General features: G+C 40.2%; 1 protein-coding gene across 4 annotated transcripts in view; it reads left to right on the forward strand.

The window, feature by feature from the left end:
* The window catches only part of Opa1 (OPA1 mitochondrial dynamin like GTPase), a 71,663-nt gene that overhangs the window by 39,536 nt on the left and 4,491 nt on the right, over positions 1-27,636 (forward strand). For all 4 annotated transcript variants that reach the window (XM_021208946.1, XM_021208947.1, XM_021208945.2 and 1 more), the window contains 7 exons: positions 1,276-1,428; positions 1,682-1,790; positions 2,375-2,454; positions 5,875-6,015; positions 8,819-8,935; positions 9,696-9,789; positions 10,181-10,291. In XM_021208946.1, the coding sequence (XP_021064605.1) occupies positions 1,276-1,428; positions 1,682-1,790; positions 2,375-2,454; positions 5,875-6,015; positions 8,819-8,935; positions 9,696-9,789; positions 10,181-10,291 (805 nt within the window). The remainder of the gene's footprint in view (positions 1-1,275; positions 1,429-1,681; positions 1,791-2,374; positions 2,455-5,874; positions 6,016-8,818; positions 8,936-9,695; positions 9,790-10,180; positions 10,292-27,636) is intronic.

The raw sequence follows: 27,636 nt of genomic DNA on the forward strand, positions 1-27,636 counted from the left end.
AAAAAAAAAAAAAAACAAAAACAAAAACAAAAAAAAAACTTGTGGTCAATACTAAAAGTGATTTTATCTTTCATACCTGCCTTGGAAATGGCATAGGCTGTCCTGCCCAGGCTGACTTCTTCAACACTGTTCTCACCTTCCAGCGCCTCTATAATGGCTGTGTGTGTGTGTGTGTGTGTGTGTGTGTGTGTGTGTGTGTGTGTGTGTGTGTGTCTGCTCCCAGCAGCTCTTGCAGCCTCTGCCTATGTTGCATGTTCTGAACTCTGGCCATTTCTTGACTTTCCATGAAAATAATTGGAGAGCTGCCGCCTCTTCACAGTGTCCTGGGTGTGTCCTGAGATGGGACATTTGCAAATGTCCCAAACTTGCAATGGTGAAACTAGTCATCGGCTTCATGGCACTAGTAATTCTGTCTTTCTACTTTCTGCCATGGGCTTTATGTGGAGGGAAGGAGTGGAGCTGCTGACGATACAAAGCTATATGTTCATTCCCATCTCACACAGGGCATGGTGGTGCGTGCCTGTAACCCTAACTCTGGGGAGGCTTTGCCTCAAGTGTACAACAAACAAAACCAAACCCTGTACCCCACCATCTAGATGTACATTCCGTTTGTAATTACTTTTGCGCTGTGGTCTTCCTTTCACGGTTGAGATGAATAAAAGTTAGCCGAACCACAAAGCTTATAAATACCTTGTAGTGCTTGAAGCCTTGATAGGAATCTTTGCTTACAGGCACAGATGTAAAGATGACTGGCTCAGTAAGTAACCACTTCAACTTGGAGTTGTGTGGAAGCAGCAGGCAGGCTCAGATGTGTTGTTATTGGTTAAAATAAGTGAAGTAAATGTGTTAGCAGACTTGGGGTATAGGGCTCACCTAGAGGAGGCAACCCTCCTCGGCTCAGCAAGTGACGACCTGTGCAACTATGACTTGATCATTTCCAGGTTGTTCTCAAGCACTGGAGGTACAGATGTGTTTATGAAATCTGTTTTTAAAATTGGCAGCATTTTTAAACAGTGCCTCTATGTGTTACCTCACCTGTCTTTGAACTCACTCTGTAGACCAGGCTGGCCTTGAACTCACAGAGATCACCTGCCTCTGCCGCCTGAGGGATAGGATTAAAGGTGCCACTGTGCCCAGCTGTGCTGCCTTTTTGTTAGTGTGCATGCATTTATCAGTGAACAAGCATTTCCTAATCATAGCTTCATGGTTTTATGATAGTTTTTCATGTTTACTAAGAATAAGCTATATAAATACAGCTTTTTCTTTTATATCTAGGTTGCCTGGGAGACTCTACAAGAGGAATTTTCCCGCTTCATGACAGAACCCAAAGGAAAGGAACACGATGACATATTCGACAAGCTTAAGGAGGCTGTGAAGGAGGAGAGTATCAAGCGGCACAAGTGGAACGACTTCGCAGAGGATAGCTTGGTATACAGCTCTATCTCACTTACAGAGGCCAACGTGGTGCTTGGTTCCTTTACAGCCCTTAGCATTTTAATTTTAGCCACAAGAGACTCCACTTTATTTGTCTGATAAAAAACTGACAGATGCAGCCAAATAAAAGGAGCTGCTACCTTTCTGTGGGAGTAACCTACTGTTAAGTGGTTATTTGTTATGTTTGATATTTATGAATTACTGACACGTGGAACAAAAATTAGTTTTTCTTCTCTAACCGTTTCAGAGGGTCATTCAGCACAATGCTTTGGAAGACCGGTCCATATCAGATAAGCAGCAGTGGGATGCAGCCATTTACTTCATGGAAGAGGCACTTCAAGGTCGTCTCAAGGATAGTAAGTAGGGAGGAGAGCTCTTGAGTTGTAAGCACTGTAAAACACAGTCAGTGGGGCCAGCAAGGTACTCAGTGGGCAAACCATTTGCCATGAAAGCCTGATCGTCTGAGTTGGCTTCCTGAGCCCACAGTGGGAACAGAGAGCAGACTCCCAAAAGCTGTCCTCTGACCTCCACTCATGCACTGAGGTGTGTGCACGTCCAAATTCACACGTATATCACATATACAGATACACAGTTAATTTTTACTATGTAATTAACATTTCAAAGTCTTTTTTCTGAATACAGTTGAATATTTATTTGTGGGATTTTTTTTTGTCAGTTTAATTAAGTTAGACACCAAATATTTATGTGTATTCCTACTCAAAGGAATTCTGTACACAATTGAACTTCTCATAGATTTTTAACCACACAGTTATCATACTTTTGCCATACTAATGCCAGAATGATCATATAAATTATTTCCTCATTTAATTATTTTCATTTTAATGCAGCATTTATTAATAACATGAACATTGTTAATTATAATTCATAGCCTTGGTGAGTGATAAAATTCCTACTGAATTAATTTTTATCTTTCTTGTAGCTGAAAATGCTATTGAAAACATGATCGGGCCAGACTGGAAAAAGAGGTGGATGTACTGGAAGAATCGGACCCAAGAGCAGGTAGGAACACAAATGCCTGTGGTCTTGTGCTGACATTTTGCTCATAGTTTATATGGTTTGGTGCTGTGGTTTTCTGTAGACCAGACTGGCCTTAAACACACAGAAGTTCTGCTTCAGCCTCTTACTGAGATGCAGGCTACCCCAAAAGACTAACACGAGTGCATGAACGCCTATGACCACAAGGCTCTGGGGTGGTGACAGGAGACTCTCTGGGGCCACTGGCTGCCAGCCTAGCTTCAGGTTCCCTGGGAAAGCCTGCCTAAGGGAATATGGTGACAAATAACAACACAGGGCACCTAATATGTTCCTCTGATCGCCACATGTGCCCACAGTGCCAGCAGCCACACATGTGTACATGTACATCACACATACATACACCAGGACCACACATCTTACATGTGTACACAATCTTCTAATGGCTCTACAAGATTCTTTAGAATTTTAGGTACATTAGCCTTTCTAAAATGCAGTTAATCTGTTTTATTAAAAGATTAAAAAAGAGAAAATGTCCTTCCTTTGTGTTAACTGCTTTGTTCATTTCAGTTCCCTAGTTGAGGTTCAAAAAAAAACTAGTTGGGCTAGAGAGATGACTCGGTAGTTAAAGCTCTTGCTGTCTTATGGACAACATGGGTTAAGTCAGTTCCCAGCACCCAAGGGACAGCTCACACCCGACTCACACCCAACCTGCAATGCTAGTTCAAGGGAACTGACTTCCTCTTCTGGCCTCTGAGGGCACCAGACATACACATGGTGTACATATGTACATGCAAACAAAACACATATACACAAGGTAGAATAAATAAAATCTTTTACAATGAAGAGCAGTTGTAAACAAAAACATTAAACAGAGTCAAAGGATATGTGATAATTGTGGTTAGGAAGAATACAAATTTTTTTCTAATATTTGTGGATTTTTCTGTTGCATGCATATTTAAACTATTTTACATTTTGTAGTAATTTTTGTTAATGTGCATACAAACTAAATATGAAAATTCAGACAGGAAGTATGATAGAACTCATCCTTCAGTAAATGTTGAGTGAGCACTTCAGAAGAACAAAGTGGCAAAGCTAATTATAAACAACTTTAAAAATTGGGAAACTGGAGAAAAATGTGTGTCATCCCCACAACCCTTTTTATTCCCTCTTACAGATGTTTGTTTGTTTGTTTGTTTGTTTGTGACAGGGTTTCCCTGTGTAGCCCTGGCTGTCCTAAAACTAGTTCTGTAGACCAAGCTGGCCTCCTAAAGATCAGCCTGCCTCTGCCTTCTGAGAGCTGGGATTAAAGGTGTTCAGCTCTTAAAGGGAAGTGCATAAATAGAATATAGAATCAATATATATAAATGAATAAATAAAAGTAATAAGAGGTGGTATCCAGTCTACTTGCCATTTTTTCCTATGTTCACTGAACCTGCTTAATTAGCAAAAAAAAAAAAAAAAAAAAAAAAAAAGCTAATATGTGGAAAAATTAAGAGGAAAAGAGAATCCAATACTCCCAAAGAGCATACCCTTTTTTCTTTGTTTGTATTTACATTTTAAATAAAATGAATGAACTCTATGATTGCAGCCCTGCTTCTTTTCTAGTGTCCCACACTTTTTGTTTCATTAGCTCTCTATAGTAAGTGACTTGACCCTGAGTCAGCAGGTATCTGTTCTCCCTGCTGTACAGGTGGGCTGAGAAATGGTCTGTCAGTCATGGAAGTCTGGCCTGGACACAGGAAGAAACACTGATTAGAAACACCTGGTGTATGGCAGCTACCATCGGCATTGGGCAGGAAGCCTCCAGAACAGCCCAGTAACTACTGGTTCATAGACTTCTAAGCAAACAGGGAGAGATGAGACAACTCTGGTCATAGGTGGATTTCTCCAGAATCCTGTAGAAGCAATAAATTTATTTCAAGGCCATTGCAAAGGATCTGTACACCTAGAAGAGGAATCTGGAAGCCCTTCCTAGATAAGCCTTAACTCCTACCCCTATCCCGGGTTTGGGACAGCATATGAAAGATTCAGGCTGACAGTTTAGATATAGGAGAAAGGACACCAGAATCACCGGAGGCGGTTATATATCAGTTTTGCTTTTTCCTTTAAACTTTGACTAAATCCAGTTCTCTTTCCCTAATTTTTCTATCCTTCCACTCCCAATTGAAGAGTGCTCCTTGTGTCCCTCTTACCTAGGAGGTACAGTGAGAAGCATAATTCAGAACAGCTGAAGGGGAGCCCAGGGCAGTTCAGATAGCTGTGTGCAGTTCCTCTGCCATCATGAATGACAAGACTTAGCAAGAAAAGATTTTCCTTCATTAAAGATGAGAAGCCCAGGGGGCTGGGAGATAATAGCTCAGTGGTTAGGAATCCTTTCCACTCTTCTGGAGTTTAGATCCCAGAACCCATCCATGTTCCAGAAATTCTGTGCTGCCTTCTGGCCTGTGGGCACCCACCCTCAGATGGCAAACACACATACACACAATACAAAAATAAATGTGTGTTTGGTTTTTGTTTTCCATGATATTTTATGCTTTTATGTAACCTTTCTTTAGTTTTGTAGGAAAATCCCACTGTGTGAAACATTCTCACTGTCTTAGTGGAACAGATAGCCAGGGTTCTGAGAAAGAAGTTTTCTTTGAAAGAGTTGTTGTTTTAACATTGGGTCAATGATGAAAGCAATGTAGGTGTGAAATCTTGGGCCCTGCTTCCCACACATACTGCATAGAATAGAGCTGTGTGAATGGCCTGGGAAACTTGACTTTCATTCACAGCTGGTCAGTTGCAAAATACAGTTCCAGGCGAGTTCTCTTACAGATTATTGATGTTATTAGTGATAAGAAGCTCATGTCTTTTATCATCCATGTCGGAATAAAGGATTGAAAAATAATGAGATAAACTGAGTTGGCCAATGTAAGAGTCTTACTGTGAAACTCGAGTGTATGTTTTCTTCCTTGCTGGGATTAATACATTGCAAAGAAGAGGCTGAAGTGAGTTAAGAGTACTTCAGGAATAGTTTGAAGTATGATTTAATGGGAGAGCTTCTTTTGAAAAGCATCAAACTACTCACTTGATATTTCATTAGTTACAATAAAAACACTTCACAAAGTCTAAGTCCTTACAGGCATTTATAGAATATTGCTTTTTCCCACATGGACATACATAGACACCTTTTCTTACACAAAACTTATACTTTACAGTCAAGAATAAAAGTCTGTCCTAAGGAGCCTAGTGCTTTGATTTCACCAATAGAACTCTGTACCACAAGTAAGATTCTATGGCTAAGCATTCATAAGACCAGTGACTATGTTCACAGCCCTCCTAGTTTATATCTTATTGTAATTAACAGTAGTAATGCAGTAGTAATTCATTTATTAAAATGGGCCTCTTTTCACAAGTACGAAGTTTGAACTGTCTAAACAGCCTTCTTTTAACTTGTTCAAGTGTGTTCACAATGAAACCAAGAATGAGTTGGAAAAGATGCTGAAGGTTAATGATGAGCATCCAGCTTACCTTGCCAGTGATGAGATTACCACAGTCCGGAAGAACCTGGAGTCTCGAGGAGTCGAAGTTGATCCAAGCTTGGTAAGAAGTACTATCAAAGAGTTGGTGACTTGGCTTAGAGGTAGATTGCTTGTCTAGCAACCACAAAGCCCTGGGTTCAAACCTCAACTCAAAAAAATTTTTTTCCAAAAATACCAAAACAAAAAACAAGAAATACCATGGTCAGCCAGATGTGGTGACAGGTGCAACACTTGGAATCTGGAGGCAGGAGCTGAAAGATCATCCTCTGCTACAAAGTGACACTTGAGTAGGACTCTCTGCAAGCTCTGTCTCAGAGAAAGGGGATGGAGGTCGGCTTTCTGAATCCGTGCTCCTTGCAGTTCAGTATTCCTGCCTCTGATGGGTTACAGAGAGATCTGAGTGCTGAGTTCCACTATGTTCAGCATGCACATTTACTGCCTTAATGATAGTCATTTCAATTCAATGAAGAGCAAGTTTAACTTCCATTTGCTTTTTACAGGGGAACTCCATAAATCAAGATTTAGAAATTTGGGTTCCTTCAGAAGGGATAAAAGGCATCCAGAACTTGCTTCAGCTCCGTTTTACAGTTTTAGAGTACAACATTCACTTTTGTCTAAATATGGCCCATTCATATAGACAGATATTTATGTGTGCATGTGTGTGTTGTGAGGATGGGGGAGTTGTTTGTTTGTTTGTTTCAGATAAGGTCTCACTATATAGCCTTGGATGTCCTAGAACTCACTATATAGGCCAAGCTGGCCACAAACTCAGAAAGATTCACCTAGGTTTTTTTGGTTTTTTTTTGTTTTGTTTTGGTTTTTTTTGGTTTTTTTTTTTTTGGTTTTGGGGTTGTTGGGTTTTTTTGGTACCCCTGGCTAAATACCCTTAGGTGCTCTGGATGGAACTCACTCTGTAGACCAAGTTGAAATCAAACTCATAAAAACCATTTGCCTCTGCCTCCTGAGTGTGCACCACCACCACCCAGCAACAGCAAATACAGTAGACTGAAATTTTTGAAAGGTTAACTTAAGGGCTGGAAAGACGGCTCAGCAGTTCAGAACACGTGTTCTCGCAGAAGACCTGGCTCTGGTTCCTGGAGTCATCTAACTAATACCCCTAACTCCAGTTCCAGAGTAGCTGACGGCCTCTGCAGGCCCAGCACGCATGTGGTGCACACACACGCGTACATAGAAGCAAAACACCCATGCACATAAATAAAAATAAATAAATAAATCTTTAAAAAAGAAAAAAATTATATGTGAAACCCATTTAGAAAAATGAATCCAGTGAGGAAAGCAACCTGAAAACCTGTGCCACTGTGGTTACGTTTAAAGGTCCCCTGCTTCCATGTCTCTGGACTTACTTTACATTCTGCCTGAGGTCAGGACAAGAAACCTAAGAACCTAAGTAAGCTGTACATGTTACATTATCTATAAATTGAACATGAGACTTTTAGTTGGATATAGATCTAATTTGTCTGTGTGGTCCCAACTCTCATTATTAAAAGTTCATGCAGCTAGGCGTGGTGAGTTTGAGACCAGCCTGGTCTGCAGATCAAGCTCTAAGACAGCCAGGGCTACACAGAGAAACCTGTGGGGGTGGGGGAAGGCCATGCCAATTGAGCACCCACCCTACTTCAACAAAGGAAAATAGAAGTGCTCCAAAACCTGGAACTTTGTCCACTCTGACCTGATGTCACAAGAACATTCTTCATGTGACGGTATTCAAAATGCAGGTGCACAGTATTGTAGTACATATCATTACTGTTAGACTATGTGTGTAAGGTATATGTATGTGAACTTTGTGTTTAGACCTTTATTCTACCCCGAAGGTGTATATGTAAATATTACAAGATCATCCCACCCAAAACTTGCATCTGTAGAATAGTCTGGGTCCCATGTGTGTCAGGGCAGAAATGCTCAAGCTCTGTGTGCTTTGACACTTCTAGTTTCATGACACTTAGGTTAATGCACTGGTGGTTTTCTCTTGGAAGTAGAGTAGAATAGGTTGCTACTTTCTGCAGACAAAGTCTCAATTTGTTTTTTCTAGTTACATTTTGTTCAGTATAAAGATATCAGCTGTCAGGGAGTGTGGCTTCTCAGCAGTTGGATTGTTACTAATACTGTTCCCTTTAGTAATTGATAACTCAGTTGCAATAACTCGAGCTTTCATCATCTCCTGGATGGGGTTGGTATTTGTTCAGCCTACTAGCATTATTGTTGTTACTAGATATGACAAACAGTGCATGCTCTGACAGGACTGTAGTGCCACAGAGGTAGGGGCACTGTTGTGGTAACCGTGCAACATGATAGAAAGCATTGCTTCCTGACTGTTGTCAGCTGCTGTACAGTCTGAGACCAGTGTCCAGGTCCTAGCGCTGCCCTCAGACAAGGCTTTTATACTAGGCAAAGATCAGCCCTTACCAACCCACTCTGTACGGTGAATACAGTTTAAATGTAGCTACATGCTTGCTTAGAACTTTGTAGATTTTTGAAGCACGTAAACTAATAAATCTAATACCTGACTTTAAAATGTATATAAGTGGATTTAAAGCTATTGCTTTCAATTAACTTTTTTTAAGACAGTATTTCTCTGTGGACCAGGCTGGCCTGCCTCTGCCTCCTTCGTTCTGGGATTAATGGAGTGCACCACCACTGCTGGGTAACAGTTCTTTTCTGTTTGTTTTGTGGTTTGAGACAGGACTTCTCTCGGCCCTGCAACTCAATGTGTAGACCAGGTTGGCCTTGAACTTCGAGATCTGCCCCTCAGTTAACTTTTCAAAGTAAATCTTGTATACAACTAACTTTTAGTGGTCAACAACATCTATTATAACATTGGTTTTTTTTTCCTTTTCTCATTTTAGATTAAGGATACTTGGCATCAAGTTTATAGAAGACATTTCTTAAAAACAGCTCTAAATCATTGTAACCTTTGTCGCAGAGGTTTTTATTACTACCAGAGGCATTTTATAGATTCTGAGGTGAGGTTTCACAAAGAAAAATAAGTAAATTTTAATAATAATTTATGAAAGATGGTGAAAAAGTAAACTTCAGGTTTTTTTATGAATTTTAAGCCCATGAGCATCTGGAAGAAAAGAGTGTGTAACTTATAAAGAATAACTTTTTATCTTGTTAGAGATTTACCAGTTTAGCAGTAACTGACTTCCATGCGTATCGTCAGGAGCTGTAAGAATGTGGAGAGATAGTCTCTTGTACCCCAGAGTGGTTGGAAACAGTTTTGTGTTTAAATTTAAGAAGAGGATGTGTGTATAGCATACCCATTGGCATGTGCCCTGGAGACCATATAGTAATACTAATTTACAATGCACTCTTTTGTGTCATAATTATTTTTTCACATCACTGAAATCGTGCTTTCTCTAAAAGAACTCCAAGTTCTTGTAATGGACATAGCTCTCATACCTTTTAAAGTAACCCCTAGGTGGCAGCAGAGTTATGCCTTTTGACATTTTCTCATAAAGAAAAATGTTTTAAAATAGTCCTTGAAAAGCTCTGTTAATCTATGTTGTTACTAAACTGAAGCTTCTAAGTGCTTTTCTAGGTTTATTTCAGCTCAAAAGAAATAATGTGTGTGTGTGTGTGTGTGTGTGTGTGTGTGTGTGCATATGTGTGTTAGATAAGCAGTGATATTTTTACTAAACCTTAGGAAATAAGTTCTATGTAATTAACATAGGCTTTGTTTTTACATTTTCATCTGTTCTTCTTAACGGTTTACCACTCCAGCTGGAATGCAATGACGTGGTCCTGTTTTGGCGGATACAGCGCATGCTCGCTATCACTGCCAATACATTAAGGCAGCAGCTTACAAACACTGAAGGTAAGATAACTCCTAAAAAACAGATTGATTAGAAAAACCTTAGAATCATAACTTGCTTTGAAATATTAATTAAAAATAAATTACAATTAGAAAATTATAGGGATAAAAGATGCTACAAATCTACTTCCATTAAAGTTAAAATAAAAAGACAGGCATCCTGAGCATTACTTCATGTTTTTGAAGTTTGTATGTCTGGTTGTTATGGCTTAAGAGTACGTCATCCTCAGACTATGGATAAGATAAGATTTATGCTGATAAATGTACTAGAAAATGAAAATGTAAATTCAAGGGAATAACTAACAACATGGGATGCTTAGTTTTCATTGTATCAGGAAGTTTTTCATTCAGTTCATAAAGACTGCTCTTCTGGGCTTTTATTTACTTTGAACAGTTAGGCGGCTAGAGAAAAATGTTAAAGAGGTATTAGAAGATTTTGCAGAAGACGGTGAGAAGAAGGTTAAATTGCTCACTGGCAAACGAGTTCAGCTGGCAGAAGATCTCAGTAAGTATTTTCTCCTACCCCAGCTTCCTGGACCCCATCCACATTCTCATGTCTCCCATTTAATCTCAAGCTTAAAGAAAAGTTACAGCTACCTATGAAGAACTTGTTATATTCTGAATTGTTAAAATAAGACATTGACCTAAAAGCTTATCACTTCCAAATACTTGAATGTCTATTTCCTAGGAATAAAGATTTTTCTCCTAGCAACTGGCAAAATCAGAGTGTCACTGTAGCTAATCCTTAGACCTCATTCATCTCTTATGTGTAGGTATTGTCCTACCATGTAACACAATGTTCGGACTCATTCCCTAACAAAACTTACTTACTTACTTACTTACTTACTTACTTACTTACTTACTTGCTTGCTTGCTTGCTTTTTTTGTTTTAGAATGGTATTTAGAAGTCAGGGTCTAAGAACTAAATATACTTGTTGTTAGTGAGTATGAGTTCTTGAGTCTTCTCAGTAGAAAGTGTGTGTGTGTGTGTGTGTGTGTGTGTGTGTGTGTGTGTGTGTGTGTGTGTACATGCATACCTACTCCTAATTTTATGTATCTATTGAAGACTTTTAAGTAGATGCTTACTGTTCCAAGTTGGATCCAGTTCTGCTGGCTTGTTCTTGACTTTGCCCTTTTCCATACTTGCAAGTCTAACAGCGTGGAACTGACTTCCAGAATCCTTAACATAGTTACTTATTTTGATCAGTCCTCTTAATATATAACCAAACTTTGCCGCTGCCCCCATTACACAATTCTTTTCATCCAGCTTGGAATCTTAGCTGTCTTATACCAGACCACCACCACAGTGCCTCACTCTGTGCCATGTCCTCTTCACATGCTGTGGCATCCTGTGAGAGGCTGATCTTTATAAACTCCTTTCCCCGAGTTCATGATCTGACCTTTGTGTCAGGGGTCTCTGCATCTCATCTTTCCCATATTCTCCCCCTTACCCATCTCCTGGGGGTCCTCTCCTCTGAAGCCAGACCAGGCTTTCCTGGAAACTCTCTCTTCATCATGCTTGCACTCCAACACCCTACATCAGCTTATCCCACCTACATGTGCATCGTGGGCCCAGGCTGCCATCCCCCCGCTAGCTCTGCTTGGGCTTTAGGCCTATAGCATCCCACCCACAACCTTGCTTGTTGGAAGCATGTTTGGTTCTTAGATTCTGGTAACTTGCTAGCGTGGGCGCTTGCTTGGATCTTTGAGAGCCCAAGGTGACCAGAGACACATTACCATTATTATGTAACCCTTGGTAGTCAGCACTTCTGAGTCCAGCTGGTTAGAAGTGTCCCTTCTTTGAACTTATGAAACTCTTTTTCATTTCGAGTGTACTTAAATGTATATGTTTTCTGACATGAAAGAAAGCAAACACTGAGTATGAAGAAGGATTTCAAGGTTGGGAACAGTTTTTAAGTTGAGTTTATAGTTCTATAGTCAGTCACAGAAATATCCAGCAGAGCCAGGCAGGTTTCCCTGGTGGTGTGCCTGTGCCTCAGCCCTGCTCTCCCTTTTCCACCTGCACTGCCTCAGCCTGGCTTTCTCTTCTGGGTTATCTGAGCTGCCGTTGCTCTCTCTTATCACTCTTGCTTTATTCTTTCTTCCTTTCTATATATATATCTCATCTTACTAATTTCCATCTCTGTCATATTTGACTGTTTCCTGCCTCTTTAGAAGTATAGTTAATTTTGTGCTGCTGCAGAAGCTCTGTATGCAAGCCTGGTTCACTCTTCGTCTGTTGTATCTTACATGGGGAATCCTCAAAGCCCCACGAAGCTTCTGTACTGGCAGGAGGCCTCTTGTGGTGATCAATAGGAAGGCCATTCAGCAAGCATTTGGAAGTTCCTGGCTTATAATTCCACGCTTAGTGTAGATAATTTCTGTGTCCCTTGGGATATAGCTATCAGACTGAATTAATTCAATGAATTTTACCAGCTTCTATATTTTTTAAGTGACTCAAAAATAATATGCTTTTTCGTGTCTTATAATAGAGCCTGCACACTCTCATTACTCTCCAGTTATAATTTGATTATTTAAAGAAAGTATATTACTAACTCAGATGTGTGCTCTGCCAAGCCAAGTTCCACGTTCTGGAGATTTTCCTAAGTAAGCAGTCATAAGACCCCCTTGAAGTGATTTGTGACTTTTGTGCAAATAGAGTTATGGTGTTAATGTTCCAAATAATGTCCTTAAAAGCAGGGGTTCACCCATGACTCAGCGTCATCAGTCACAGTAACAGAGATGAGCCATGACTGCCCGTGCTTTAAAGCCCTGAGCGCCCCTTTCCATACTGCTTCTCTCAAGTCTGAGGATTGGGAATAGAGTCAGGAATGCTTCCAGCCAGACTGCTCTCTAGGTTTATTAGTCACGGCTGTATTGTAGGGAACAAGGTATTTAGTATTGCAGATTCATTTGGGATATAGTATAGGGATTTATACTATGCAGTAGAGAGATTTAAGTATAAGTTCAGAATTGTGAATAATGGTGTCATGTAGAGTTTACTAAAATGTTGGTAACATTCATGTTTTGCCAGTCATTAATTTACCTGGTTTTCAATCATTCATCACTTTGGATATTTACCAACTGATTGTTCATTAAAGTGCAGTTATAAGTAGTGTGTCATTTCTACCAAAGAAAAACAAAAAGATACAGTTAGGAAGACCAAAGAAATGGGAATAAAGTCTTTGTCAGGAAGCTTGTTGACAGAAGTCAGGACTTTTGGACACACATTGGTGTTCATAGCTGGAGCATGGGAAGGACGGGATAAGCCTGGAACTCTTGACGTGTGATGTGTCGTTATCACACAACACAGACACTGTTTGGTGCTGCAACTGGGCAGACCTCAGGTAACTGAGACAGTGACATAGTGTAGCTTATTGAATGCAACACAAATCCTCTAATTAGGAATTAAAAGGGGGAGGGGTAAAATTAGTGGTAAAGAATAGAATGTTTATCTTCCCACCCATAATAGTCTCAACAGAAAAGACCTATTATTAAGATTGTTTTAAAAGCCGGGCCTGGTGGCGCAGGCCTTTAATCCCAGCACTCGGGAGGCAGAGGCAGGCGGATTTCTGAGTTCGAGGCCAGCCTGGTCTACCAAGTGAGTTCCAGGACAGCCAGAGCTATACAGAGAAACCCTGTCTCGAAAAANCAAAAAAAAAAAAAAATTGTTTTAAAAGAAAATACCTGTTATTTTAAAAGGTAACTATATCATGGAATAATCTGAGCAGTCACCGCCTGATTCAGACGGTCAAATCAAAATCCTGTGCCACCTTATGGAATGCCATTTTTACTAAAGATATATGACTTTAGAGATGTGGCAGTATATCGGAAAAACCACAGGTAAATATTGTCTACAGAATAGCTGACCTGAGGGCATCGGATATATCAGAGACAAGGCAAGACTTCAACAGTAGTCCAGATTGAGAACAACCAGTCAGAAATGCAGTCTGTGTCCCTTTGGAGTACTGTATCTGTGTTGGTTTCAAAGGCATGATTGTTCAGTTGTGATTTATTTAAGGAAATACAGGTTGCTTCCAGCTGCATACATCAACATTTAGATATGATGAAGCCTAATCACAGTAAATGTTTCTAGAGAGATGATGTTTTTGTAGTGTTGTTACAGCTTTTCTGTAGCCAGGTGGTTTCGCTTGTTTTATGATGAAACAGGAAAAGAAAAAAGTTTATGTTTCTAGCTAATACAAGATCAGTGTCATGTGAAAACACGGAAAATGAGATTCACAGACATACTCTGTGAAGATGTCCAAAGACAGATACATGGGATACTTGAGTGAAATACTTGAGCTCATCCTCCTGCCTCAGTTCTAGTTACAGTTTCTCCCACTGTGTATAAACAGATTCTGTAATAAGAGCAAGCTCAACAGATTCTAGTGTCTAAATGGAGAGCCAACTGTGAAGATGACTATCTGGATTGCATGTGAATTTTTTTTAAGATTTATATATTTCATGTATGTTAGTGTTCTGTCTGCATGTACATGCCAGAAGAGAGCATTGGGTCCCATTTCAGATGGTTGTGAGCAACCATGTGGTTGCTGGGAATTGAACTCAAAGACCACTGGAAGAGCAGTCAGTGCTCTTAACCATTGAACCAACCACTCCAGTCCCTACCTATGAAATTTTTAGTAGTGTGCCTATCAAAATAAAGTTCTATTAAAATTACTTTCTTCCAGGTGGCAAAAGTTGTCCTTTCTATAATGTTTGATTTTATTATTGTCACAATATTAAAAAAGAGTACTAACATTCTGAGATCTGTTCTGTTTTCCCCACCTTGGAAATTTAATCCCTGTGCACTAATAATAATGGTTAAGTTTCCTCAGTACATGGTGAGATGCTTTTACTTAACTCGTGTCCACTGAGACCCAAGTTATATTTTGTTGTTGTTTTAGAACAACCCTGGCTGTCCTGTAGTTCAGAGATCCACCTACGTCCACCTTCAGAGTGCTAAGATTAAAGGTGTGTGCCATCACCACCTGGCTTCAAGCTATATTTTTATTTCTTGTATGTGCACACTCATTGATAACCAGGAATTAAAGGGATGGTTGCAATCATTTATTTAGACAGCTTGTTCTGAGAAAGGATTATTTTCCTGCTTATATTACAGGCTTCTAGCTCTGTGCAAAATATGAAGTTGTTCATGGTGTGAGCTGATATTTGTGCACTTGTCTAGAACCTGGAGACTGCTTTCCATACATTCTCCTTAGGGTCTCTATGACAGTCCTGTGGCGTAACGATGGTTATTTTTTTTTTTTTCAGAAAAAAACAAAAACAAACAGACTTAGAAACACATAGTATCTGATGATTTTTTAATTTACTAGAGGATAAAACTCAAGGCATTGGAAAGTATAATTGTGTACAATTACCCTTTGTGTTGGGTGTGTACATAGTGGTATGTCAGAGAGACAATCCCCTGGTATCAGCAGTGATTTTCTTATCCTCAGTCCTTCCTGCCACAGAAGGAGCTTTGGAACTGAGGCTTTCAGTCTGTGAAAACATCTCAAGAAACACCATATGCATGGTGAAGTCATACAGATGCAGTCAATAGATGAACTGAAGGAAGCCTGTCTTTATCTGACTGGTAAACTTTCTCCAGACTGCCAGGTCCCCCTGTAGTCAGAGGTGCCCAAAACCTGGATCTTTCTCACCTGGCTGGTCTCAAGCTCTCTATCTAAGACCTTGAACTTCATGCTCAACTTGCTTGCTCAACCTACTAAGTGCTTAGAACAAGGGTTCCAGGCCCAATCCACCAGGGCTTTGCCTATGCTCAGCAAACTCTCCCAGCTGAACCACAGCCCCAGGCCCAAGTAAAGAGCTCTTCAGTGTGTTGTGTTCATACCTGAATCCTGAAGTCCAGCAACTAGATACACCAACCATTTTAACTGGCTGGTATTCTAACGTTTGGGGGTTTGTTGAGCAGGATTAAAGTGTTGAAATGTTCTCTACCAAGTTTCTATATATTTCTTCATATTTACAAATATGAACATAAAATAAAATATATGAAGTATAAAAACAATAATAAACTCTGGCTGTCATTGTGCAGACTTATTGTAATGATGTAGTTGAATAGTGTTCGTGTTAAAAGCAGTGAAATCAAAGTGGCTGTTAATTTAGAATTTTGCAATATCCCCTTTCCCCACCCCCAGTTAATCTGCTCTGCCGACTGCCTCTACCCTACACGAGGTGGCAACAGCTGGCCTTTTTACCAGAGCTCAGGGGGATTAAAGAGCAGGAGAGAGCAGCGTGCGAGGCCTCTTGCCTCTGTTGACTGTTCTTTATCTTTTGATGCCTGAGCATCTCCCAGACAGCAAGCAATTGTTGCTGGAAACTTAGAGTTTGTTTCTCTTGAGCACATACAATGCTGTTCGGGCTCCTCTTTGTGTTTCTTCACGTTCCCAGCCTCCTCTTATCCGCCATCCTGTGCTTTCTCGTGATAATTAGAAAAGGAGCAAAGATGCAACCTTTGTATCTTTGGCTGTGTGACACTCACTTGTGACGATAAAACTTGGCTATAGAGACTACAGATATGAAGGGTTGGGTTTTTTTCCCTCTGAATTACCAGATATTCAGTCACAGAAGTCATGCTTACTATAAGAACTCTGCTCACCATGGTTAATATTATTGAATGTCAGAAAACAGATACATTTGTTCATTTTAAAATGACGATGGCACAGGGAAGTACTTCATTTGCAAGGCCATGATTAGAAACCTAGCGAGGCCTCCTAAGTCTACAAAGATGCTTTCAGTGACCCAAGCTCTGTCCAGATTTATGGGAAGTTGTAAGGATTTCTTCATACCATTTTAACTCTAAATTTAAAAGCAGGTAGGACATAGCTAACAGAAACATAGTTAGCTGGAGTGTTTTTATTTTACTGTGTTCAGAGAAGGAAAATGTCATGTGAGTCTGAGATTTAATTTCTGTTGATTACTTTGTATTTCTCCTCTTCTCTGGCACCTGCTACTGTCACAGATGAGATCTGTGGACCTGGACAATGGGGATTGAAACCACCCCACAACACTTACTTATTCTCAATGTGGAGCTTAAAGTGCATGAAAATTTCCTGTGATTCTTGCCACTCACCACCTCCCCACCCCAGCATATCCTGCAGCGTTCTTATAGTCACAGCAAGGCAGTTTTCTCTTCATTAATTGGGACAGAATAGCCAAATGACTTTTTCTGAAAGTAGTATGTGATGGTCACAAATTTGTTAAGTCCTTTGAATTCCAAATGTGGTAACAAGTCAATTTTGTTAGATTTAACAAAAGCAGTTTTAACAAAATTTAAAGAAAGGAGTGGCATTGAGTTTTAGTACCTAGGTCCAGAGAGGGTAAAGAAAAGAGGGACTGGAGAGATGACTCTTCATTGCTCTCGCAAAGGACACAGGTTTAGTTGCAAGCACCCACAACAGGCAGCTCACAACTGCTGGAACTCAAGCTCCAGCACTCTCTTCTGGCCCCAGACACACAAATGGTGGACACACAGACATGCAGGCACTTACACGTATGCTTAAATAAAAAGAAGGAAAGCAAGGGACAGAATAGTAGGGCAGAAGGCATGAGCAGTAGGGGCTGCGATCACCCAGGCTCACTTCTCTCAGCCCTCTTGCTGTTTCTTTGGCTCCAATACTGTTTCACCTTCCCTAGCTTCTGGCACAAAAGGCTGTGTCCCTCTTTTTCTTACGCCTTCTAGGTCATTACCATGTCACCTAAACCAATATTTTTCCTCCTACCTGCTTACTAGCCTTCCCTCAGTGATTAAAAGCATACTTAGCTACTGCCCTGGTTGTGTAATTGAGCAGAAAGAATACTGCCTTCCCACCACATAACTGTAAATCAGCCAAAATAATCATTCAGAGAAAATACAATCATGTCTATTATGATTGACCCACCCTAGCAAGATGATTTGGTTCGTTTATGAATTTATTGTGCCTGGTGTTATATATCATACATGGTCAGTGAATGCTCGATCTCTATTTTAATGCTGACTTTTATTAGCCTGTCTCTGGAGTTCAAAGGGAATGACTAGAGATACTGGAGACCTTTCTTCCGTCTGACCAGTTCTTGTTCCATCCCTTGTGAGCAGCTCACACTTGGGTATTCACGCTGGTACCAGCCACTCCCTTACTGACTTGTGGTCTGGCTTTCACAGTATGCAAACCACTGATTTATGGGCCCCCAGTGATCCCCTAATTGCTAGTCCATCCAATTCACCACAGGAAAGAAAAAAAACTAATAATTTTCAATATTAAGAATTTAAATTTATCAGAACACATTTTCTTTGGCATTCAAATGTTGTGAAATGGTTATTTCTAGATATATATGTTTGTAAAAAGGAAAGATTGGTTCTTTTTACTACAGAATAAACATTTCTGTTTTATGTTACTAGTAACTCTTTAAGACATCTTTTCTGGATAAAAGTTATTTTGTAAGTTCTGCCATTGTGAAGGTATCTTTCATACTAAGGGGAAAGTGACAACAACTGAGAAAACATAAAGAATTCTTTTCACCTTGAGTCTGCACGCATGAGATGGGCTCTGCTCTGTGTTATAAGCAGAAAAGGACAAAACTGACACGAAGAAGAGTAATCCTTGGAGCGAAGCCTCTGTGTGAGAGTTACTCACAGAGTGCCTGTGCCGAGCGAGCTCGGCCTCCGTAGTGTGCTCTTCTGATGTTCATGAGGAAATGCAGGTTCAAACTGAGCCGGCAGAGCTGCATGGAGCAAGTCTACTTCTTAAACTCACAGTCGAAGAATAAATTGATGTAAGATTAGAGGGATATTTACATTATATTATGTAGGCTACTATAGTCAGCACTTTATTAGCAGTACCTTTTTATTGCTTTAAATGCAGTTTTAGATGATTAAACATTTATAAATGGTAATTTGTAAGCTATTCTTATAAAGAAGATTATGATTATAAATGAAAGTAAGAACAATGTTATTGTCAGTCATCCATGAATTGGATTTGTAGTGGGAATTTTTGTTTGTTTTACTTTCAAGCAGGGTCTTACTATGTAGCTTTGGCTGGCTTGGACCTCAGTTTAGAGCGGGCTAGTCTTAAAGTCGAAGAAACCTGCCTGCCTCTGTCTTCTAACCCCGAGAGACAGGATTAAAGGTGTATGTCACCCAACCAATGTACCTGATTACTTTAAAGCAGTGCTTCTCATCCACCCTGATATTGTAACCCTTTAATATGGTTCTTCATGTTGCAGTAACCCCCAATCATAAATTTAATTTTGTTACTACTTCATAACTGTAATTTTGCTACTGTTATGAATTATAATGTAAATATTTTTGGAGATAGAGGTTTGGCAAAGGGGTTGCAACCCACAGGTTGAGAACCACTACTGTAAAATAAGTTCTCTTTCTGTGTTAGTATGGAATCCAGGATACATATTTAAAACTAGAATTTTTTTCTCTTCTAATAATGCTTCCGGATCCCTGCACCTGGCATTATAGACCACTGTAAACTGCCACGAGGGTGCAAGGAGCTAAACCCAATCCCTCTGGAAGGGCAGCCTGTGCTCTTAACCTCAAAGCCACCTCTTCTTCAGCCCTACTTTTTCAAACTTTATGTTTCTGTGTATGCTCTCCAATTCTAAGATGATAAAAATAGAAATATGTAATCTACTGGCTTATGAAAGTATATAAAAAAATAAAATCAAGCAAGGCATAAACGTATTATAAAAAGGAGAACTTCATGGGTTATAGATCCACTATCGATACCCTGCTCCAAGTATGTGGGAAATGCACTTCTTTTTCAGCCTTGGCTGGCCTGGAACTGACTGTGAAAACCAGGCTAGTCTCCGGTTCACCGAGATTCACCTGCCTCTGCCTCCCAGGCCTGGGCCACCATGCTCACTGTAAAGTACATTTCTTAGGGGTAGATAGAGACATAAGTTAAAGCCAAAGGAATTTTGTTATTTTACTATTACGTGTTTCTAAACTTTCCCTCCCAATAAATTCAGTACAAATTCCCTTAAATTTTTCATCATTTAAGCCAGCCATCAGTGGTGCACACACCTTTTATCTCAGCACTTAGAAGGCAGAGACAAGAAAATCTCTGGATTCGAGGCCAGCCTGGTCACAGAGCGAGTTCCAGGACAGCCTGGGCTACACAGAGCAACCCTGTCTCAAAAGAAAAAACCATCACCTTAATTATTCTATTCACAAGAATGATGAAATCTGTACATGATTACTCAATTTTAAAAGTAATTGCTTTTCCAAATAACATCTTCATGGTGGTAGCGCTAGGAGACATGGCCTAGGCCTACATAACGGCTCACCATGGCATCAGCCTCTGCTGTGGAAGTCGGTGTATTCTTCTCATTTCCTGTTTCCGTCATGCCTAGTTGTGTGGGAACAAGGTCAAGTATTGCTTGCGCTGCAGAGGTTTTCACGCTTTGCAGTTTCACATTAGGGAGATTTTTTTTCTTCTCTGTTCCCATCCATGTATAAAATCGTCCATTTTATTTATTCCTTACACATCTCTCTGCTCTGTTCCAGTTTTTATACTTTAAAATTACACAAGGGGGCTGCTTTTTTTATTTCACTTAAGTAAGTGAAGTGAATTCTTACCCCCTTTCTGAGACAGGAATTAGGGTTGCTTTGCTTTGTTTTCAGTCTTTTATCTCCTCCTTTTTGCACAACTTCTTACTCTGAGCTGTGTACACAGCTCTGTCTTTAAACAAATTCTAACGAGTATACTACCAGGAATTAGGTTTTCAGTTTTTTAAGTCTTTTATTATTGTGGGGGTAGGGGAGACATGTTAAAAACTGTCCCAGCCAGAGTCTATACCATTCCCCTCGTAGCTCGGTAGGCTATTGAGTGCCGGCTGGGCAGTGTCTTGGGAGCTCTGGGCTGTCTTCTCCTACACACTTTCATCAGCCTCTCGGCCAGCAGGGTGGACTACAGCCTCTCAGCCAGCAGGGTGGGCTACAGTCACCTCCTTTGTTTGTACAGACTTGGTTTTAAAATACTCATTCAGAGGACAAGTGGCATTAATAAAACTAGAACTTCTGGGAAGGTTATTTTATACAGTCCATGTGACCCGGAGGCCATGTTGTAGCATGCTGAGAGTCAAGCCACCTGTTGAGGACCTGACCTTGCTGTGTGTGCTTGTGCCTTCGTCTTATCTTCCTTCTCCAGAGATGCCCGGACTGTTTCCCTTAGACTTGGTGGATGATCCTTCCATGAGGTTCTAGCCACTGTTTTAATTGTGAGTCTCCTATACTCAGGGAAAAATGGATGCATGCAGCCCTGCTTCCCAGAATCCACTTGTTTCTTCTGAATATTTTATTCTCATCACTACTGAAATTTTTCCAATGGACTACTAAAACTGAAGAGAGAATAATTATATAGGAATAGAATATATTCTATTCATAAATAGAGGCTATTTCCCTGTAACTGCACCATCCGTTCGTTTGGACTCATCTGTCCCTCAGGCCAGTGTAGTTGACAGAGGTCTCAGAGCTGCATGAGGCCTGAGAGGAGACATTCCCCAGTGTTCACAGTTAGAAGTGGATGTTCGCTGAGGTTAACCAGTTAGCCAGGTACACGAAGGCTTGTGGCCGAGTGAAGCTAGCTGTCAGCACCGGTGCCTTTTAGAGTTACTTGATGGTTCTGTTCACCTGGGTCTTTGGTTTGTTTGTGAGTGACCAACACTAATAATAATGGTTAAGTTTCCTCAGTACATGGTGAGATGCTTTTACTTAACTCGTGTTTAAGAAACCAAGTATCGAGAATCTAGAGTTTATATGCACATATGTCCCCTTTATATATAAATATACACACACGCCTGTCATTTTTTTTTTAATGAATCATTTCTTTAAATAAAAGAATCTAGAAGCCAGAGAGATAGCATAGTGGTTAAAAGCATGTACTTCTCTTAGGAAGGGTCTGTGTTTGATTCCAGCACCCATGTCAGGCAGCTGAGAAAAAGAAAGTGTAATTAAAATTTCGAGGATGACTTCTAATTTAAATAATATGTAACATCAGTTCTGAACTTCCTGTATTTTGGACCTCCTGCTCATACTACACAAGTGCAGGTTGGGCACTTCTAATCCAAAGGCTGTAACATCTGAAACTTGAGTACTCACATGATACTCTCTGACTCTCAGGTTTTTGAGCATTTTAGATTTTAGATTTTCAGATTCTTGGTGTTCAGCTAGAAAAGCAGAAATGTATATTTCTGATCCCAAACATTTCTGAGTGGAGGGAGACAAGTTGTATTAGTAACTAGACCTCCTTGTGTGTGGTGTGCTTCCCACGGGCTGGACAGTGCTTTGCCTAATAGAGCATCTGTCTAGGAGCTATGATTGGTCTTTCATTTTTTATTTCATCTCAACTTGAGCTTGACTAAAGCTTTCAATTCCTAAATCGGAGTTATATTCTCTGAGCTTATATTTTTTTTCTTCTTTTAAAATTACATTAATGAGCTGTTTGAGCCTCTTTCCTGTGATTCATTTATCTGCTATAACTGCTTTTTAAAGCTTCAGCACTGAAGGTCTTTTGACAAACCAATATTTATAACAGTTTGACGGCCGGGTGAGGAACAGCAATTGTCTTTGTAACAGCTTGAAGACAGACCCTCTCCAGGACCCAGTCATGCAGTTACAATCTTGGCCTCCTTTCTTGTGCTGGGAACATGCATCCTGCAGCACCTCCCATGTGTTTCCTTGTCCCAATGACTACCCATTCACTTCCCATCTGTTTTGCAGTCTTAAAGGAACAGAAGGGGCCCTCTTCTTATAAATCTGTCTTTGCAAGTGATAAATGATGCCCTATCTCTTTAAGGGCTGCCTGGGTGGTTTTTCTTTTCTTACAGTGTTTCAGCTTTCCTCCTAGAAAATTCAGAGTAAAATATACTTTTAAAAATAAGAGAAATACAGAAAAGATAAAACACTATGAAGTTTTAAAGCCATAATTAATTTGATGGAACACTGACTTTTTCCAGCTTCTCAAGTAATTGCCTGTGTCACTATATCTTTGAAATGTGCTATTTAGATTTTCTATACTAATCATACACTGACAAATGAAATGATTCCTTTTGACAAAGTATATTTTAGCTATTAGAGGAGAAAGAAAACAATGTATCACTAATGAATTAGAATATCAAATAACTTTACATTTGAATTATCATAATTGAGTTGATATAATTTGAAAAATTTTGTGTGCTGAACACAAAATAAAGTGACTCACAGTACCCATTTGTCACCTCGTGATAGATTCTGTGGTCTTTACTAGAAAAAGATGATCATGAGGGCCATAAAAGCTTTTCTTTTTAGTTGCTACTATATCTGGTCCAGAAAGTATATGCTATAATAATATTTCTAATGTTGCCTTTTCTAAGAATTGAGCATAGCATAGCAAGGCCTGGGAGGGCATTACTATAATCTCACTACTCAAAAGGCTAAGTCAGGAGATTGCCATGAGTTCAAGTTCAAAACCCAGCAGGACTACATAGTGAGTTCTTGGCCAACCTGGGATATAGCAAAGCCTTTTCTCCAAAAAAAAAAAAAAAAAAAAAAAGTATTTTTAAAAAAGGAAAGAGGCCAGGCAGTGGTGTCATACACCTTTAATCCCAGCACTTGGGAGGCAGAGGCAGGCAGATTCCTGAGTTCAAGGTCAGCCTGGTCTACAGAGTGACTTCAAGGACAGCCAGGGTTATACAGAGAAAACCTATCTCAAAGAAAAAGAAAGAAAGAAAGAAAGAAAGAAAGAAAGAAAGAAAGAAAGAAAGAAAGAAAGAAAGAAAGAAAGAAAGAAAGAAAGAAAGAAAGAAAGAAAGAAAAACTGCTTGTGGACGTTGTACATCGTGGTGCGGAGCCTAGTGCGCACCACGATGTACAACGTCCACAAGCAGAGTGCTGAAGCCCTTGTATTGTGTTTGTGAATCATCCTACAGGTAAGGAAAATAAACACCTGGGCATGAAAAAAAAAAAAAAAAAAAAAAAAAACTTATGTGAGGCTGGTAACACTGCAAGTGCATGCCCCAGAAAGCTCTGTGTGCTCTCCTGGACAGAGTTACGGTGCCCACTGGAAAGGGAAGCTGGCAGCCAGACCACCATACAGCAGCTTACCTTAGAAGTAGGATAAAGTCGCCTGGTACACATACCTCACACAAATGTCTAATCAGTCCTTTCAAAGTGGCCACGGAGTTAAACAATATTATAAGTCAGATGGCCACACCTAAGTTTCTGGGACTGTGTGGTGGTGGTGGTGGTCTTCCTCCTCCTCTTCCTCCTCCTCTTCCTTCTCCTCTTCTTCCTTCTCTTCCTTCTTCTTGTGGCTGTTGTTGTCATTGTCATTGTGGTTACAAGTCTCGTGTAGCCCAGGTTAACCTTGAACTTGCTATATAGCTCAATCACAAAGGTGTCTTGCTCTTCTGATCCTCTAGTCTCACCTCCATAGACTGCATAAACTACATAGACACACTGGTCTCTAATCACAGAGATCTACCTGCTTCTGCCTCCCGAATACAGGAACTAAAGGTGTGCACCATCACAATTGGCTCTGAATCCAGCTTTCTTAAACCTTAAACTCATAGGTTTATGTAGTGCTGGGAACTGATCCCAGGGCTACGTGCAGGTTAGGCAGCTCTCTACCAGCTGAGCTATGTTCCCAGCTCTGGGTCCTTAGCTGACTGTTCTCAGTGTGGACCAGTAATGGAAGAACTCTAGGAGAAATCGCAGTATTGTCCAAATACATACACGATCATTTAATTTGATTTGTCTCAAGAGAAAATGTATCTCGGGAAGTAGCTGGGTTTTCCATCCCAATACTGCTGCTTTCACTGAACAGCTCAGCCTTTCTGTGAGTATGATAGGACCAAAAGTTTCAGGTTTCATACCTATGACATTGGCCAGCACCTTGAGTGATGCTGCTCTCCATTGTTAAGGAAGACAGACCCATAGTCATTACTAGGTAGCAGAGCTAAGATTGTCATTATTGTCTAACTAGGAAGATTGCTGAGTCTAACAAGGATACTGACCAAATATAAGGCTTCTGTGTTCATGCCAGTCTTTGGAGACTAGACTTCAAAATACTTAGAAATCTAGGTATAGGGTCTATTATGCTTACCAAAGGAGCCTGAACGGACTGCTTTCCTTGCCTTAAAATTACAGTTTAAGAAAGCTGGATTTGGAGCAGAGCATGGTGGTGCATGCCTTTAATTCCAGCTTTCAGGAGGCAGAAACAAGTAGATCTGTGATCAGAGGCCAGCCGTATCTACATAGCGAGGTCCAGAACAAACAGGTTAGAGAGACACTCTCTGGGGGAGAAAAGAAAAGAATGCTGAATTTACTCATGGGTCACTATTAAGCTACTTGTGTATGCAAATTGAGTTGCTCTGTTACTTCCAACCTTTCTTCCGGAAGCTTTGAGGACATAAAGAGCGCCTTTTTTTTTTTTTTTTTAAAGAGCGCCTTTTTAATAGTATTCTAAATGTTTGAGTTAAGTTTTGCTTGAGGAAGAACAATGAGTAAATAATCGTGAATATCAATTTTGACTATAGTTTTGACCATTTTGGTTCTGGTTTCCTTGTTTCTCCATAGCCTAGATTTCCCTAGATCCTGAGTTACTAAAGGGTATTTATATAGTACAATTGTGCAATAGATAACAATTGTTTTCAATAGCAGTATGTGTGTTCCATAAGAAGAAAGGCTTCATAAATTCTTCCGTGAACAGCCCCTTTCCTGAAGAACTTCATCCACGCAATGTCCTAAAGGTGGCATGGAGTGCTAGGGCAGAATGGTGTAAGACAGCTGGAAGGTGGCTGGGGTCTCTGGGTGGACACTTTTCCTCAGTGCATTTTCTTAGCTCTTCAGCGAGTTTCTTCATGGTTTCTTTAAAAACATCAAAAGTTGTCTAAGGTTTATTTCAGCATATGTGGCAGTGCTTTGTGTGGGGCTCTTTGATCGTGCTCTGAACTGATATTAACCACTAAGGTGACCCCTCTCCCCAGTCAGACCTTTTGTCAGTCAGTGTAGTCAAAGCCTAATTACAGATTAGTCTGAACTTGGGACATGAAGTATCCGAGGTCTCAAAACCCACTGAGAAGCAGTGCTGCTTCAAATGAGGATAAAGAGACCTGAAATATGTCATCTGGAGGGAAGGAAAGAGGTGGTCTGTCCGTCCGTTATTCACTGAGGATTATAGGAATATTCATGATCCAATCAAGATGCACAATGAGTTGATGTTTAAGATGGCTCATCTCTTAAGTAAACATTGAGTAAATGGAAACGAAACTCCTTATTCACTACATTCAGAACTGTGTAACAGAATAGTTTAAGCCCTTCCTAGGTTGGTTAATCAAAAAGACCACAGATTTTATAAGAATTCTCTAGTTGTCATTATTTATTTAATCCAGATATTTAAGAGAAATGGTAGTTTGCCCTACAGCTAGGCATGCTTTTTACCAGAATATATCCTACTTCACAGAAAAGGTGACTTTTCAATAGACTTGCTCTTTTCATTTGGCATGTATTAGCAGACCTCGTACGTGTTTCTAAATCAGAGGAGGGTGAACAGAGCTCATCCTTAGCATTCATGCCTACAGGACTGAAGGTCAAGCTTGAAATCACTTCAAAAAAGTAGACATTTCCTCAGTCAGAAGTGAGACTCAGCAAGCAATTCCTATTCTGTGTAACAGGCCTGGTTGTCCTAGAACTTGCTCTGTAGACCAGGCTGACCTCAAACTCAGAGATCCACCTGCCTCTGGCTCCCCAGTGCTGGTATTAAAGGTTTGCACCACCATGCCTGGTTAAAGAATGCTTCTTAAAGGTAGAATCTCTTGGGGCTGGAGAAAAAAGACTCAGCAGTTAAGAGCAGAGAAGCCACAGAGCAGCTCACAACTGTACTTAGCTACACAGAACCACACAGCACATATATGCATAGTTAAGATGAATCTTTTCTAAAAGGGGAAAGGGGTAGAATGTCTTCCATGTCCTGTAAGATTCCATTGTACAGGTGAGAAAGGCAAATGAATTTCTTTAGGTTGAAAATGGTGATGTTGACGATTGTTTTGATTCCATGTAGCAGCCCATTCTCCTGTCACTTCACACTAGTCTTCATCACTGCTAGTAACTTATGCCCTCTGTGGCAAGGCAGTACTGTGTCCTAATATTACAGTTGTAAATGTTTTTCATAAAATCCTAACTTTTTAAGGGAAACTTAGAATTTTCTGCATCTTTGTGTTAAATGGTCATTTAACGTTAATTAGGGAAAAAAATATTGCTTACCTCTAGATTTTGTAAAAATTGGATTTTCCTTTAGAACTTGCAGAATTAGATACCTGTCCCAGTGGGGTTTTGGTATCTTTTCACACAAATAGCTCTTCCTCTGACCTGTCTCTGTGAGTGACACTACTGTGCCATACACCTGCAGTCTGCCCCTCTGAGGCCATTACTGATAGGGCAAAAGCTGGCAAACTGACCCTGCTGCCCAGTTGCAACCAAGTCATGTGTGAAATAAAATTGAATTTTCTTTCTGCGTATGGTATGACATTCCCAAGGGAGTGGCCAGGTGTCGCTGAGGCTGGGGACACCTTTGTGGGGTTTCTCTCCTGTGTGCTCATCAAGTTATGTGGGGGTTTTGGTGAGGTTTTGTTTGTTTAAGTTTGTGTGAAGCCATGGTCATCTCCAGAATTGCTATGAGATAATTTGAAAACCTCTTTTCTTTTACCGTTTTAAAGAATGGTTTTTTTTTTTTTTTAAAAAAAAAAAAAAAAAAAAAAGCCAGGTGGTAATGGCGCACGCCTTTAATCCCAGCACTTGGGAGGCAGAGGCAGGCGGATTTCTGAGTTCAAGGCCAGCCTGGTCTACAGAGTGAGTTCCAG

The sequence above is a fragment of the Mus pahari genome, chromosome 12 (assembly GCF_900095145.1).
Source record: "Mus pahari chromosome 12, PAHARI_EIJ_v1.1, whole genome shotgun sequence".
In the NCBI taxonomy this organism is placed as follows: domain Eukaryota; kingdom Metazoa; phylum Chordata; class Mammalia; order Rodentia; family Muridae; genus Mus; species Mus pahari.